The 16,831-nt window shown below is 44.5% G+C and overlaps 1 protein-coding gene across 5 annotated transcripts in view; it reads left to right on the forward strand.

The window, feature by feature from the left end:
* Positions 1-16,831, forward strand: part of PRDM16 (PR/SET domain 16) — a 447,195-nt gene that overhangs the window by 156,910 nt on the left and 273,454 nt on the right. For all 5 annotated transcript variants that reach the window (XM_081870802.1, XM_081870803.1, XM_081870805.1 and 2 more), the window contains exon 2: positions 13,373-13,722. In XM_081870802.1, the coding sequence (XP_081726928.1) occupies positions 13,373-13,722 (350 nt within the window). The remainder of the gene's footprint in view (positions 1-13,372; positions 13,723-16,831) is intronic.

The following is a 16,831-nucleotide window of genomic DNA, read 5'->3' on the forward strand; positions in this document are numbered from 1 at the left end:
ATACAAATTTGCTTTTGCAAAGGAATTTTCTCTAATGCAATGCATTTTTTCGACATGTCGTTTTCATTAATATATGCATTTACATGCACACTAGGATATTCATCACACACACCCCTTGAAGTCCAGATTTTGATGGATAGCTGTGTTTTTGGTTTACACCGTTATTTCAGGAAGCACAAATTAAGTAGGTTTGCCTTTAAATGTGACAGGAAATGAAGTTTTTCCCCATCCCTGGTTAGGAAGCCCATGAGTAGGACTTGAGTGCAACAGCAGCTGATCTTCAGAGGCATCTTGAGCATTACGGTGTCCAGGCGGGAAACTGGACAGGACTCCTGTGCCTGTAATAATTGTGCCAAAGACGATGGATTACCCACTGCTTAGGACACTTCTCATGTAACTCCATGCACGTGGTGATCTAGAAGAAAGTTCTCCTGAGTCTGAATGCATTTACTCCCATGTAAGTATGCAGAGAACAGTGGCCTTGCAGTGCAGTCCTCTGCATGTCTGCTTGGAAGTCAGTCCTATTGAACACAGGGAGGTTTACTTCCAGGAAAGTAATAATAATAATAATAATAATAATAATAATAATAATAAATATTAATTATTATTTATTATTTGTACCCGGCCCACTCTGGGTGGCTTCCAACAAAGATTAAAAATACATTAAAATGTCGCACCTTAAAAACTTCCCTGCGGTCCAAGAATAAAAATGCAAATTGATCTTTTAATAATCTCAGAGCCCTCAAAAAAATTGCTCTGTACTCAAAGCATCCAAATTGGCTATATTTTAAAAAGCAACCCATCCAACTATCCAACAGAAGTCATGCATCCTAATTTATGTTGTTGCTGTTGCTGCTGTTTACTAATCAACTTGCAGTGCTCCTTAATTTCCCGCAGTAATAGTCACACACACCCTTTCCCTTCTTCTTGAGTTGTAAAGCAAATAGCTTGCAATTCCCTTCAGCTGAAATCCCAGCGGACTTCACCTGGAGGACTCCACCTGTCCGTGTTTACTCAGAATCAAAGCAAAAAATAAATAACAGAATGCTGTGTTGTGCCAATCCTAACCATGCTTCCACCGAACTAAATTCCACTGCATTCAGTGGGACTCACATGCATGCCTGTGTGCGTACGGTTGCAGCATATTTGTCCTGTTAATACTTTTGCCAAACTGCATTCAGATCCAAGGTTTTATCGGAGCCTGTTATCATGATTAAATGATCTAAATTAAGGGCACTTCTAGACAACCTATTTATTGAGCATTCATCCTGATCTGTTTGCAGGGCGATTAGACGACATTGGCTCTTTGATTAGCATTAATTCTGTTTGTTTTCCACACTCTCCCACCACTTTTCTTATTACAAAAAAAAAAAAGCCTCGTCTCTTGGGGGAGTGGGTTTGCTGCACGGCACTATAATTGCACAAACTGAATTTGGCGGTAAGTGATTGAATCCTATCTGAAAATAGCAACAATCTGGAGTCACCCTAAATGTCCTCTGTTATTTTCCAGAATCAGGTGGGTGGGGAAAGAGAGTTATGCTGAATTTCCAATCCTATCGGGTTTTGACACATCTTGCATGTCTACGACCCGAATATCGAGAGAAGGTTAAGCAAGTGAAAAGGTAATGCTTAGCTCTGGACAGCAGCCTCTGGTTAATGATTCTAATAAGACTTATGTGCGGAAATATATTTTATGCCTGGCTGAACTCAACTTTCACAAGAAATATAATACTGGCATTTAGAAGAGAAGTATTTGGACACTTTCCCTGCTGCTTTTACTAGGGGAAAATGTGCATTTAAAAACACTTTGAAATATTGTTACAGGCTTTAGTCTCCATTCCACCAGCAGAAATCCTTTTAATAAAATAAAATACCTTAATTTAATCTTTAGAAAGTGAAGGCACGTGGAGCCTCCCCTCCCCTTGCTTCTTGAAGTCTCTCCCTCCCCCCATCTCATTTAAATCAATACGACCCACTTCTACATAACGTTGTGGAGAAATTTTATACTGTAAATGGATTTCAGAGTAAAAAAACTTTTCTTCTGCACTTATTTTCCTTGTGGTGTGTTCAAAACCCTTTCTAAGCCAGGGGGTGGTGGAATCTGAACAAAGTTTAGGAGTTTGTATTTTATTTTTATTTTATTTTTAAAATAATGTTTTTCAATTAAGTTTCTGATGCTATTCTGGTTTGAATTCACTTTCAATTCACTTGCCTTCCTTTGGATTTTATCTTCCTTCCACTATGGATTTCAATGGAGACCCTTCCTGCTTACTTCGGCATGTAGCTCTGTCTGTTTCCATCCAATTGACATGAAATTGGTAGGCATTCTGTTACTTCAGCAGTGCATCAAACCAGCCAGATTCCCACATGCACTCCAGCTCTCGCCATTGACCAACTCTCCACCGCTGCTTTTGTTTTGCTGTTACACTCGGGTGCCTCTTGAGAGTAGTGGAAGTGAGACTGTTCAGTCAAATGGGGCACTTGCCCCACCAGCCTTAGTCTGCCCTGAGCCAGACCCCACCAGCCTGCCTTCCTGTTTATCATTAGGGTCCTAGAGCTGGCCTGGGCTGGCAGCTTTCTCCTCTTTAGCCTCAGTGTTGCCCTTGTGGATCACAGCATGGAGGAGAATGGGGACAAAACTACAAGGAATGGGCTCTATCTGTCATTGGCTCTGGCGCCACCTACTGTTGGCCTCCCTGCCTTCCTATCAGTCCCAATGGGCACCACCCACAATTCCATGTTGGTTTCTAATAGTCATCTGGTTGGTCAATGTAAAAACAGGATGTTGGACTAGGTGGCAATTGATCTCATCCAGCAGGGTTCTTCTCCATCCTACAGAGCAGGACTGAGGAACCTGCAACCCCCTGGGTGCTTTTGGATTCCCATCTCCTATAACCACCACTGCCAGCATGGTCAATGGTCAGAGACTATGTGAGTTGCTGTGGAGCAACATCTGGAGGACCACAGGTCCTCCACCCCTTGTGCAGGAGATGAAACTAACAATGGCTATAAGCCAGGCTTCCTCAACCTTCAGCCGTCCAGATGTTTTGAGACTACAACTCCCATCATCCCTGACCACTGGTCCTGCTAGCTAAGGATCATGGGAGTTGTAGGCCAAAAACATCTGGAGGGCCAAGGTTGAGGAAACCTGGCTATAAGCTATGATGTCTATGTTCTCCCTCCACTGATTAGGCAACATGTCTCTGAATACTTGTTCCTGGGAGGATACTAGTGCACTTGGGTCCTGCTTCTGGGCTTACCAATGGTGTCTGGTTCACCATTGTGAAAACTGGATGCTGGACTAGATGGACCTTTGACCTGATCCAAAGGTCCCCAGATTTGTCATTGGATTGGTCCTTTGTTTCTTTTCTTTTCTTTTCTTTTCTTTTCTTTTCTTTTCTTTTCTTTTCTTTACTTTTCTTTACTTTTCTTTTTCTTTTTTGCTAATGAATGCTGGTAGCATTTTTGTTCTTCTTCAGGGTCCCAGTCCCTTTTCTCAGGATATTTGAAGTTAAGTCTCCATGTGTGCAAATGGGTACACACCATCCCTAGCAGACATCCATGTAAATGCAGACACATTAACGCTAAGTGATCACACAGTGCACACAGAGGAAGGTCTGTGGCTCAGTGGTCAAGTGGCTCAGTGGTCAAGTGTGTGTGTCACATTTTCACAATAACCTTCAAATCAAATACATTGTTTCATAACTTGACTTCCCACCCTCACCTGCACAGTGTTCTTATTCCAACATAATATATATATATATATATATATATATATATATATATATATATATATATAAGTTTTTTTTAACGTAGCATTTTCAACAGTAAACATACTTTTACATCTTATTCAAATTTTTGACTTCCGTCAATCCTGTCCAACATTTTCTACTGCGTTGTATGTTTACCTATTGAAAAAAAATAATTGCAATAATTTTATCCTTTTTCTTCCACTGCTTTTATCTCAAAACCTGCCCGCAATTTCATTTGGCTGCAATTATAATAACAATAACAATAACATCAACAGTAATATAGTTCATGAAAAGCCTCCATTCTTCCATAAAATATATCCGTCATTCTGATCTCATAACTTCGCTGTCAGTTTTGCCATTTCTGCATAGTCCATTGCTTTCAGAAGCCACTCTTTTTTCATTGGCACCATCTCTTCTTTCCATGTCTGTGCATTTAATGTTATACTTGCTGTTGTCACATACAGCCAAGCATCCTCACTTAAGCCCCAGAACAACCCTACAAGGTAGGTGAGGCTCAGAGGCTGTGACTAGCCCAAGGTCACCCCATGGCATTCAAAAACAAGATACCCAAAGCTGTAAAAAAAAGAATCAGATAAATGATTCAGAGCCTGTGGAATCACACAGCTGTGTTTAATTCTGGCATAATGAGCATGGATTGCAGAATAAAGAATTTCTCATTGCAGAATTTTGGCTTCCTTTGTTCAGATTTTCTTACTTAAGCAGCATGCTCACAGCACTGCCTACAGCTGCATGTGGTTCCTTCTTGAGAGAAGGCGAAAGTTGTCTCAGTTTGGATGTTAATGCGATGCAACCTAATTTTCACTTTCTGAAGCTGTTTTTGAACTGAAACACAGCTATCCCTGGAAAGTCACGTTTCTCTGGGCTTCGCAGTGCAGTTTTCGGATCACGCGATGTGTTCAAGAAGAAAATGCATGTGTATTAGTGGAAAGGGTGTGTAAACATGCCAACGTACATTCACGAAAATGCATACAAAAATGAATTATAGTAAAGAGAATTGCTTGTGGGGGGGAGGGGAAGTGTGCGTATTATGGAAAATACGAGCTAAAATGCTGGCAAATTCTCACAAGGACTTTGAACAACAATTAGATGCAGGAATGTGGAGAGCTGAACTTAATATTGGAAAAACGAGAAAGTGAAAAATAAGCCTTGCCGAAATTGACAGATTTGAGCAAGTCTCTGCTCTTCCCTTAAGTCTATTCCCCAAATATGTTCTCTTTATGGTTCTGTGCGGCACTGAACCAGGTTTCCCTCCCCGCCTGGAAGCATTTTGGAGTGATTGCTTAGACAGAAGCAGCGGCCTGCTGCAACCCTCTGCCCCACTTGGAAACCAAGAACAGGACACAATTCACTATTTCCCCCACTGTTTTGCAAAAGGTGTGAAATGTTCCGTGCTTTTTTCTTTCTTTTTTTCTGGTGTGCTCAGCCCTCATCCAAAATGATTTGTGTCCAAGCGAGGGAGAAGTCTATGACCCCTGACTTTGGGTTTGTTCCATTAAGTTACAAAGGAAAGAATTTACATCCCTGAAAGCCATAAAAAATATCCAGTGCTTCTCCTAGATCAGCAGTCCACCTCAATATTGCTAAGGGTCTTGCTGGACCACTTACTGACTTTTGTAACAATTGTAATTTGCTTTGCTAAACACTGTCGTTTTTCTTTCTGCTGTGGTTTTCCTTTCTCTGCACTGACCTCTGTTACAGGATAAATGCCACGTTCAGAATTGTAAGGGTTAGACATAAAAGAAGAAGAAGAAGCTTTTTGAGATTTCTCAATCATGTGCAACTTCTCAGCTGCCTTCAGAAGCAGCATTATTATTAATATTTGCATGGATAGATAGATAGATTAGATAGATGAGAGAGAGAGAGAGAGATACCATATTTTTCGCTCTATAAGATGCACCAGACCATAAGATGCACCTAGTTTTTGGAGGAGGAAAACAAGGGGAAAAAAATCTGAATCTCAGAAGCCAGAACAGCAAGAGGGACTGCTGCGCCCCGAAAGCAGTGACTCCTCTTGCTGTTCTGGCTTCTGGGATAGCTGCGCAGCCTGCATTCGCTCCATAAGATGCACAAACATTTCCCCTTACTTTTTAGGAGGGAAAAAGTGAGTCTTATAGAGCAAAAAATACGGTAGATAGATAGATAGATGATAGAAGATAGATGATAGATGATAGATAGATATCAGTGTCATAGCTGTCAACATTTCCCTTTTCTTGTGAGGAATTTTAAGGGAATTTCCCTTAAAAAAGGGGAAACGTTGACAGCTATGATCAATGTTGATGTTGTTATCATAAATGTTGCTAGCAGCTGTCCATTTGGGCTGTAAACTTTCAGTTCAAATATATGGAGCGGGGAGCATGATGGTTAAAAGATGGCAACCCTTCAGCAATGTTGAGTTGAATTGTCTTTGGGGTGGGTGCAGATGAGTGAAACTCACTGCTACGCCTCCCAGTCTTACCTGTCTCTATCATGTACTGTTTCTTTTCAGTTGTTCACTTTCTTAGTCCAAAATGTCACACTTTGCCTTTCATAAACAAGAACCAGCAATCCTCCTCTCTGCCTTTACAGGCTGTTTGTACTCCCCACACCTTCTCTCTATCTCCCCACCTCCCTCTGTACGATTCCTAAGCCAACAACCTCCCCCACCCCCAGGGAATCCTCTTCCTGCCTGTCAGGGTTGTGCAGCCCACAGAGTCGGTTGCTACTTTATGCCCAAGTAAAAATGACCCGTTTTCCTTTTCCTTCCCCCCCCCCCGCCCCCTTTCTTTCCCTCTTTTTCTTTCTTTCTTTCTTGTGAACATCCAGTTCTCCAGCTGTCTGCCAAATCTGAGCCTTGGAGGACTGCCATGTGTCAGGCAAAACGCATAATGCGACGGAATTTCACAAAACTGCTACAGGCCAGATCCTAAGCTGTCGGTGGCATGACCCCAAAATGCAATCATCCACAGTCATCATACTTAGCCCTTAGTGCAAAGCATCATCATTATTTAATTTATATGCCACTTAACATGCCGAAAACGGCTTCTCGGTCTTTTATGAGTATAAAAATCAATGATTAAATATCCACACGTAATTAAAATACATCGTGCCAAAGCATGGCATCGGGCTCCTACAGACTGCTGCTGCTGCATTCTGCAACATGTCACTGTTGGAAGCAATAGGGCATTTGTGGTGGATTTATACTGGACCATCCACCTATCAATCCACTCTACGAGTTGTTCTGTGATGCTTCTCCAGTGTCCCTGCGTTATTGCCATCTGGAGCAGCACTCTTGCACCATAAGTGGGATAAAAAGCAAACAAACACCAGAACGTTTGAAGGATGAAAAGTTGCAGAATTTCAACAGGAAGTTATAGGACATGCACTGATAGGAAACAAAGTGGTATGTCCACCGCAAGACTTTTCTTGACACCATTAGTATTGAAAGTGGAATTGCACCAAACCATTGTGAGCAAAACACATTGTGGATACAAAATGAAAATGATGTTTGGAGGGCCCTTCATTTAAGTGACCCACTCCTGAGTGGGGACCTCCCTGAGAATAAGAGTCCAGTTTCCGCTGCTCATAGTGGAGTCCAGTTTCCGCTACTCATAGTGGCCAATGACTACCACTCACTTCTCATTGTTACCGATACTGACTCTCTCTCTTGGCCGAATTTGCAATGCTATCCAGAGGTCGAGAGCAAAGGAAAGATGGAGGGCAGGCCTCCCATTAAGCAGAGTGAAATGATGGATGCTGGCATGAAGTGAGGGCAATGGTTCCCCTCTGCTGGAGGACAAATCTGTGAGTACCAAGCAGGCATCTAGTTGCACCTCTCAGATACCTTGGTAGTTTAAGAGCATCTGAAAATCCCTGTTGGATCAGGCCAGCATCCTGTCCTCACAGTGACCAACTATATGCTTTCGGGAAGCCCATGAGCAGGACCTGAGTGGAACAGCAACTCTCCCTACCTGCAATTCCAAGCAACCGGGATACTGCCTCCAACAGCAGAGGTAGACCGTAGGCATCATTATAACCATTGATAGCCTTATTCTCAGTGACTTTGCCTAATTTTCTTTTGAAGCCATCCAAGTTGGTGACTATCGCTACATTTGGTTGGAGGGAAATCCATATGTGAAGAAGTGCTTCCTTTTGTCTGCTCTTTGTCTCTTGCTATTCAGGTTCGTTGTATAGCCCCATTGGGTCCTAGTATTCTCCCTATCCAATATCTCTACACCATGCATCATTTTACACACCTCAACGAGAAGAGGCTTCAGGTGTGATGGAGGATGCCATCCTGTCACCAATGTTTGGACCAGACTAGTCCTGCACATGCCATAGGAGTAGTGGTGCCCTCTCCTCAGGCTGCAAAGTGTCTTGGGCTCACCTTGGAGGCAACAGAGAGGAGAAGGAAGAGCAGGACCAAAAGGCTTTGGAGGCTGGCAGTGGAGAAAGCCCATAGCTCAGTGGTAGAGAACCTGATTTGCATGCAGAAGGTCCCAAATTCAAGGTAGGGCTGGGACTATTCATGGCGTAAAACCCAGGAGCATCTAGGCAGTAGTGAGCTAGATAGACCAGTGGTCTACTTGGTATAAGGTAAAGGTAAAGGGACCCCTGACCATTAGGTCCAGTCGTGGCCAACTCGGGGGTTGCGGCGCTCATCTCGCTTTATTGGCTGAGGGAGCTGGCTTACAGCTTCCGAGTCATGTGGCCAGCATGATTAAGCAGCTTCTGGCGAACCAGAGCAGAGCATGGAAATGCCGTTTACCTTCCCACCGGAGCTGTACCTATTTATCTACTTGCACTTTGACATGCTTTCGAACTGCTAGGTTGGCAGGAGCAGGGACCGAGCAACGGGAGCTCACCCCGTCGTGGGGATTCAAACCGCCGACCTTCTGATCGGCAAGTCCTAAGCTCTGTGGTTTAACCCACAGCGCCACCCGCATCCCTTGGTATAAGGTAGAGACCTCTATTTCCCTGACAGGGTGTGGATGTCAGCAGACGGCCAATGATGCCAACCCCTGATTCCAACTCTGAAAGCAGATTACACTTGGGACAGGAGTTGACACCACGTGAAATGTTAAGGTCAGAGAAGCAGGTGGAGCTGTTGGCTTTTGTCATCACTGTAGAGGTTTGGTTTTGAGAAGTGATATTTCTCAGGCAGGTTGCCGCACAACCCTCTAGGCACCCTTAAGTACAGAGGAAACAGCGACAAAAAGAACCCTCGATACTGCTCAGGAGCCGGGCAGCTTGTCATGTCAAGTTCCCCTTCGATGGTCTCACTCTGCTCTTAAACTCAGCCTTCCCTCCTCAGCCTGGTTGGAATCCCTGTTTCATAAGTGCAAAGGGGGCTAATCATAGAGTGGAAAATAATTTGACTTGCTAATACCCAGAGGAGAAACATTTACTGCAACCACAAGTATTTTCGGGATTATGGTGTATAATGCTTCTGAAAGGCTTGTTTCTGGGGGCATGTTTGCGTAAGCAAGATTGCCCTCTCTCTCCCCCCTCCCTCTCGCTCTCTTTCTCTTTTTCTCTCTCGCTGAAGGAAATGTTCATAAGCGATAGATGCATTCGCCCCGGAATGCACGCAACAAAAAAATCCTCCTTCCTATCCCTTTAGTGATCCAAAGCAATGATTTTCAGAATAAGCGTTTATGAGGCCTCAAAAGAAAAGGAGGGGAATATTTCTCAGAGGCCAGAGGCCCCGTTTTGAGAATATAAAAGGGATGAAAGATTCATTCCTTAAAAGTCGAGCCCTGCTGTTATAACTGCTCTGCTCCTATTCGGCAGCACAAAAAATGCCTTTCCACGCTGAAGTGAAAACTGCAATTTCGGTCGGGTGCTATTTCCCTCCCTCCCCTTCCCCGATTACATCAGAGGTCAGCCATTAATATTCTCGCTAGGAGTCCCGCACATTGCTCCAGAGCCCACAATGAGGCAGTTGTTGGATTGTTATTCTGGGGAGGGGGGTGCAGGGAGCGAGGAGGGAAATATGGCACAAAGAAAGCAGGGAGCCTGCAGCTGATGGCTGGGCTGGGGAAAGGTAAATTTGTTCTCCCCCCCCACCCTCCCCCCCCAAAAAAGTGAGAAAGGGGAGGGAAACAACCCAGCCGATTGCCACATATGAAAGGGTTTTATTTATTTATTTAAAAGCTTAACATATACCGTTGGTCCGGGTCTTGTAGCCCTACCTCTACCTTTCTACATTGCCAGGCTCATAGAGCAACATGCTATCTCAGAGCCATAGCTCAGTGGTAGAGCATCCACTTTTTGTATACGAGGTTCAATCCCTGGTAACATCTCCGCCTAGGACAGCTCTCAGAATGGTTTGAAAGCCAATCCATCTTCCTAGGGAATTCTAGGAGTTGTAATCCTCTGAAGGAGAACAGGAGTCTCCTGATGTCTCTCAGCACCCTTAACAAGCTACAGTTCCCAGGGTTCTTCTACCACCATTCAAAGTGGCACCAGAGTGCTTTAAAGGTATTGTGCGGTTTGGAGCCACTGTCTTGAGTAGCAGAAATGGCCTGTCTGTGTCAACAGGGGTAGAGGTAGGCGATGGAGTTCTAGCACTTTGTATCCAATGTTAGTCCTATAACAGACACAGGTCCATTAATTTCAGTGGGTTTGCTCTGTGTAAAACTTAGTTGCAGACAACCCAGCATCTTCGAGAATCCGACAGAACGCAGAAATCTAGCTAGAGACTTTTAGAGGTTTCCACTGTATTGTTATTTTTAACTTTTCTTCAGAAGCTCATCGAACAGGTTGCTCCCCCCCCCTTCTATGCATTTTAGCAAAACAAACAAACAAGCAAGCGAAAGAGCAGAAAGGGGATGTAACGGGTGACTGCGGAATTACAGCTTTCCTTTGCAACCCAGTTTTAAGTGTCGCAATTTGCAGCCTGCTAAAATAATCACACTAATTTCCTAATTGCTCTTGGGGTTGGGCGGAGGGAGAACGACTTTGCAAGATTAAGGGTATTTAGCCTGTGTGTGTGTGTGTGTGTGTGTGTGTGTGTGTGTTTAAAAGTAACAACAGAGGACACAGTGCACGGTTCATTCCTGTATGGTGCTGAGCATCTTCCATCTGTGCTACAGTTCCCTTGCAACCAAGGGTGCCGTGCTCCCTCCTGACCGGATGCATTGTTGGTTCCTTGATGTGGTCACTTACTCTGACTAATTCAGCTAATTGCTCTCCCTTGCAATTTTACGTTTGTTCTGCATATGTCCTATTTGAATGTTTTCTGGGGGTGTTTTCTCTCTCTCCCTCTGCTCCCAAACAACATAGAACTTTAGTGCATGAGGAAAACAGCTGCGGCTCTTTGCTGCTTTTGTGAGCGGAAGGCACAAATCAGTGGAAGAAGAAATAAAAGACACCCCTACCCACTTGTAGGCTCATAATTACTCTTCTGAATGCTCCTAAATTAAATAAGTGTTTTAGCCACATGACTTTTAAAGGTTTGGGTCTTTTTGTTTTCTCTGCAGAGAATAGATCTGAAATAGTTCCTGAAGGGCTCTGTTTGTAAGCGGATTATGAATCTATTTTTCTGCAGCCATTAAACCGAGAGGCACATTTCCACCACCCTGCCGTAACCCAGGATTCAATCACAGGCAAACCTTCTTCCTGATGTGAAGGGTTTTGTTTTTTTTTAATCGAGTAATATGTACACTGCAGTGGAGAGACGAGTTTAACTTCAGTCGTATATCTAGCTAGCTAGCTCCCGGTTTCTTTTTGACAAATTCCTATCCGTCAGCTTATTAACCCAACCTGCTGTATTGAATGAAATTAGATTCAGGGTCAAAAAGCCAATTTTCATTGAACTCAGTACCTTTCCATGACAGTTCTGCAGCCCAGGTCCTTTACCAAACCTTTGACTTACCTACTCAGTTTCTACGTTAGCCGTCGAACCGCCACATTCAGGACTAGTTGCAACTTCTGGGTTAACCTCAAGGGCAGTCCCACATAGAGCGCATTGCAGCAATGCTTGCAAAAATGCATATACCAGGGTAAAGTGTGCACATAAAAACATATGTTGGTGAAGATAACATACCAGAATGCATTATATTAGTGCAAATTGCTTTGTGAAACTGTGTATATTTGGCAAAATTGCTACCTACCTACCTACCTATCTGTGTTTTCCCACTAAAATTCTGATGAATTTTCACAAGGACTTTTCATTAAAACACACACACACACACACACACACACACACACACACACTGATGTGGAGATGTGGAGAAATGAGCTTATAATTAGAACAATAAGTAACTGAGATAAACTAAAACGGAAACGTTCACCTATCCCTACATCTGAGTACAGTTGTGCATATGCTGGTGATGCTATTGTGTTGAAGGAGAAACTGTTCTCTATGGCTTGCCGAGCAGGGCATAAAAGTGAGAGGCATGGTTTCAAGGGCAGGTTGGCTGCTCACCTCCTTTTGAGTTACTCACTGAACCAGATCCAGACATGGATTTTGAATGGCGTCTGTGGCCAAGCCTGAACTGCGGGTGGCATGGTTATACTACAGGAACATGGTAGGACTATAACATTGTTGGGGGAGATGGAGAGAGAGAGAGGGAGGCATATTTTTTTTTGAACAACTTTCCTCAATAAAGGAATATGTACGGTACTTTTCCCAGTAACTTTACAAAGATGAGCTGCTTGTGACTCAGGAATTGCCATTGCTTGCATAAAATAAACATGGCCTTACATAGTTCACTCAGATGCACACATCTTGGCCTGCGAAGCTGATATATGCATAGCTTTTGCTTTGCTAAAATACATAGAAATATTAGAGGGAAATAGTAAATGTAGCACACTGTCCCCATGTGTTCCTTGCTTAAATTCATCCCTAGCCTTACCCTTATTCTCAGACCCTTGGTCTACACTGACTGGCAGAGGCTCTCCAGGGGTTCAGGAAGGGGACATTCCCATCCTTACTTGGAGATGATGGGACCTTCCACATGAAAAACTTGGTCCTTTCCATCTCTTTAAACAATGTCAGTGGTTGATAGAGTCAACAGAATCTTCAACTAGCATTTTTTAAACCATTATTTAGTGAATTTATATACTGCCCTATACCCACAGGTCTCAGGACAGTTCACAGGATAAAATATAAAAGCACAAAAAACATAACACAAGAGTTGCCATTTTTCAAAAAATAAAAAACCAGGACACCCCAAAATTTGTTGAGCTTTTTGTGTAGGAAGATCCCCAAGTTGTTGTGCTTTTCTTTTTAACAAAAATGCCAAAAACAGACAATTTTTCCATTGACTTGCCTAAGATCCAGGGCAAAGCACCACCTTTTAGAAATCCCCCCTCCCCAATGTCAATTCCGCCTTTGAAATCCTGGTCATGTCCGGGGAAATACAGACATATGGCGGCTCTAAAATAACAATAACACACACACCCCAACACATTTTAAAAGGGCATAAGAAGCAGTATTCTCTGCTGGGCAGCAGCAGTCCTTATGAAGCTGTCAGGTCCTCCCCTGGTTCCACAGAGGCCTGTTTCTGAGGCTAATCTCACTGCCTTGGTACGCAGGGAGTGCTTGACTATTCCCTTTGCCCAAGAGAAGAGGATCTCACTGCTTATCCCTTTCTGTTTGTGTGTGTGTTTTCAAGGTGACAACGAGATTGTGAACAACATGTACGAAACCGAGGCAGACCTCCTAGCAGGCGAGAGCGGGGAGGAGGAGACCGAGGACAGCATCATGTCCCCCATCCCCGTGGGGCCGCCATCCCCTTTCCCCGCCGGAGAGGACTTCAACCCCAAGGAAGGCTCTCCGTATGAAGCTCCCGTCTACATCCCCGATGACATTCCAATCCCGCCCGACTTTGAGCTGAGGGAGTCTTCCATTCCAGGGGCAGGGCTGGGCATCTGGACCAAAAAGAAGATTGAAACTGGGGAAAGATTCGGGCCTTACATGACCTTTCCAAGGACGACGTTGAAAGAAGCAAACTTTGGATGGGAGGTAAGAAGGCTTTTGACTAATACGATGGTGATTGGTTTGGCTTTGGAGGAAGGTGCAGCCTTTGTTTTTGGATGACCTCCAGGACCGGGAAGAAGAGTGGCTTTGTTGATTTCATGTCTTTGTGGATATTCTGATTTTTATTGTGCAATGATTATTTATTGTTATGAAGGATTCGGTTTCAGTCCCACAAACACACTTTTTGGAAGCTCCACAGCCATTCTTTATAGGGTCCATGGCCTCATAAGATTGAATTATTGAGAAATGGCTTTTTTTAAGGGCTTTGTGGGAAATTCAAAGTTCAGCACTGATGGGAATGCTGGTTTAAAAGGAGGGTAGTGGTCAGGGGTTGGGCTTGCTGGCATTTGGGGGTGGGGAAGCAAATGTCCACTTGCTAGCATCAGACCCTTGAGAACCTCCCCCTTTTATTTGTTTGAGAGCCAGTGTGGTATAGTGGTTAAGAGCGGTAGACTCGTAATCTGGTGAACCGGGTTCAATTCCCTGCTCCTCCACATGCAGCTGCTGGGTGACCTTGGGCTAGTCACACTTCTCTGAAGTCTCTCAGCCCCATTCACCTCACAGAGTGTTTAGAATCATAGAATCATAGAGTTGGAAGAGACCACAAGGGCCATCGAGTCCAACCCCCTGCCAAGCAGGAAACACCATCAGAGCACTCCTGACATATGGTTGTCAAGCCTCTGCTTAAAGACCTCCAAAGAAGGAGACTCCACCACACTCCTTGGCAGCAAATTCCACTGTCGAACAGCTCTTACTGTCAGGAAGTTCTTCCTAATGTTTAGGTGGAATCTTCTTTCTTGTAGTTTGGAACCATTGCTCCGTGTCCGCTTCTCTGGAGCAGCAGAAAACAACCTTTCTCCCTCCTCTATGTGACATCCTTTTATATATTTGAACATGGCTATCATATCACCCCTTAACCTCCTCTTCTCCAGGCTAAACATGCCCAGCTCCCTTAGCCATTCTTCATAAGGCATCATTTCCAGGCCTTTGACCATTTTGGTTGCCCTCCTCTGGACACGTTCCAGTTTGTCTGTGTCCTTCTTGAACTGTGGTGCCCAGAACTGGACACAGTACTCCAGGTGAGGTCTGACCAGAGCAGAATACAGTGGCACTATTACTTCCCTTGATCTAGATGCAATACTCCTATTGATGCAGCCCAGAATTGCATTGGCTTTTTTAGCTGCCGCGTCACACTGTTGGCTCATGTGGAGGAGGAAGGGAAAGGAGAATGTTAGCCACTTTGAGACTCCTTCAGGTAGTGATAAAGCAGGATATCAAATCCAAACTCTTCTTCTTCTTCTTTACTGTTTTGCATCTCTATCCCACCATTTCTCCTAGGTGGCTACGTGGTTCTGCCCCTCCCCATCACAACAACCCTGTGAGGTAGGTGAAGCAGAGGGACTGTGGCTGGCCCCTGGTCACCCCAGTGAGCTTCATGGCTGAGCAGGGATTTGAACCCTAGTTCCCCGGTCCTATGCTGACATTCTGAGTACTCTGTACCATGCTAGCAGGAGGGCTGAGAAACTCTTGCAAAGGAAGACAGGTTTTCTCTGTTTTTCCAGATGCATAGAATCTGAATATACTTGGAACAGAATGTGTGGGTGTCGTAAGAACACCAACACTGCATAGAATGCTGTGCCCACAGGCCTAGTTATATGTTCAGTTTCTGACAGCAAAGCTTTTAAAACCTGATTTTGTAAACAGTCTTCGTACAGTTATTGAACTCACTGCTAAATATCTCTAGCAGTATGAGAAGTCCTGCTCCCCTCTCCTCACAAAATATAAACATGATGGACAGTTTTCTCTTAACTTTGACAGGAAAACTGGAACTAGAAAAGCAGCTCACTTTCTAGGAACATTTTTGAGAGCTCCTCTTTTTTTTTTGGTCAGGCAATAAATGGAACTGCTGGTGTTTTTGCTTCCTGTCCTGGGTGAGAGTCAAGGCAAACACGTGATGTAGCTGCTTGACAGGTTGCATTTGCTTCCCACTAAACCTGTCGGAAAGGCACTGCTAGTTTTAGGAACTTCTTCTCTCAACAGGCAGGGAAGCCGTCCAAAAGCAAAACTGACTGGGACCTGTGTTAACCTCAAAAAACACACAAATAAACCAAAACTCACACAGCAGGGCTTTCTTAAGCAGGGGACTCTTGTCACCATGCTGAGACCTCTGTATCCTGGCCATTCTGCGTGGATAAGTACAGTGGTACCTTGGGTTACATACGCTTCAGGTTACATACACTTCAGGTTACAGACTCCGCTAATCCAGAAATAGTATCTCGGGTTAAGAACTTTGCTTCAGGATGAGAACAGAAATCGTGCTCCAGCGGTGCAGCGGCAGCAGGAGGCCCCATTAGCTAAAGTGGTGCTTCAGGTTAAGAACAGTTTCAGGTTAAGAACAGACCTCCAGAATGAATTAGGTTCTTAACCCGAGGTACCACTGTACCTTCTTAGCTAGGTATGGGAATCTATGGGAAGCTACCACTTTCTCACCCCCCAAAAAACCTCTGTTGGGCTGCTTCATAGAAAACACTTTTTAAAGCAAAGGTAGGAAACCTGCCTGGGGACGCAGGTGGCGCTGTGGGTTAAACCACAGAGCCTAGGACTTGCCGATCAGAAGGTCAGCGGTTCGAATCCCTGCGACGGGGTGAGCTCCCATTGCTCGGTCCCAGCTCCTGCCAACCTAGCAGTTCGAAAGCATGTCAAAGTGCAAGTAGGTAAATAGGTACCGCTCTGGCAGGAAGGTAAACGGCGTTTCCATGTGCTGCTCTGGTTCACCAGAAGCGGCTTAGTCATGCTGGCCACATGACCCGGAAGCTGTACGCCGGCTCCCTTGGCCAGTAAAGCGAGATGAGCGCCGCAACCCCAGAGTCGGTCATGACTGGACTTAATGGTCAGGGGTCCCTTTACCTTTACTTTAGGAAACCTGCAGCCAACTAGATGTTATTGGACTCTAACCCACATCAGCCCTGGCCAGCATGACTGATGACCAGGGATGATGGAAATTGTAGGGCCACAGCTTCACCACCACCCCATTTTAAAGCATCGGCTGACGCACTCTTGCAGCCCAGTGCCTCCTGAACCCCTTTTTCCCCAA

Source organism: Podarcis erhardii (assembly GCF_964252035.2).
Source record: "Podarcis erhardii genome assembly, chromosome: 7".
Classification (NCBI taxonomy): domain Eukaryota; kingdom Metazoa; phylum Chordata; class Lepidosauria; order Squamata; family Lacertidae; genus Podarcis; species Podarcis erhardii.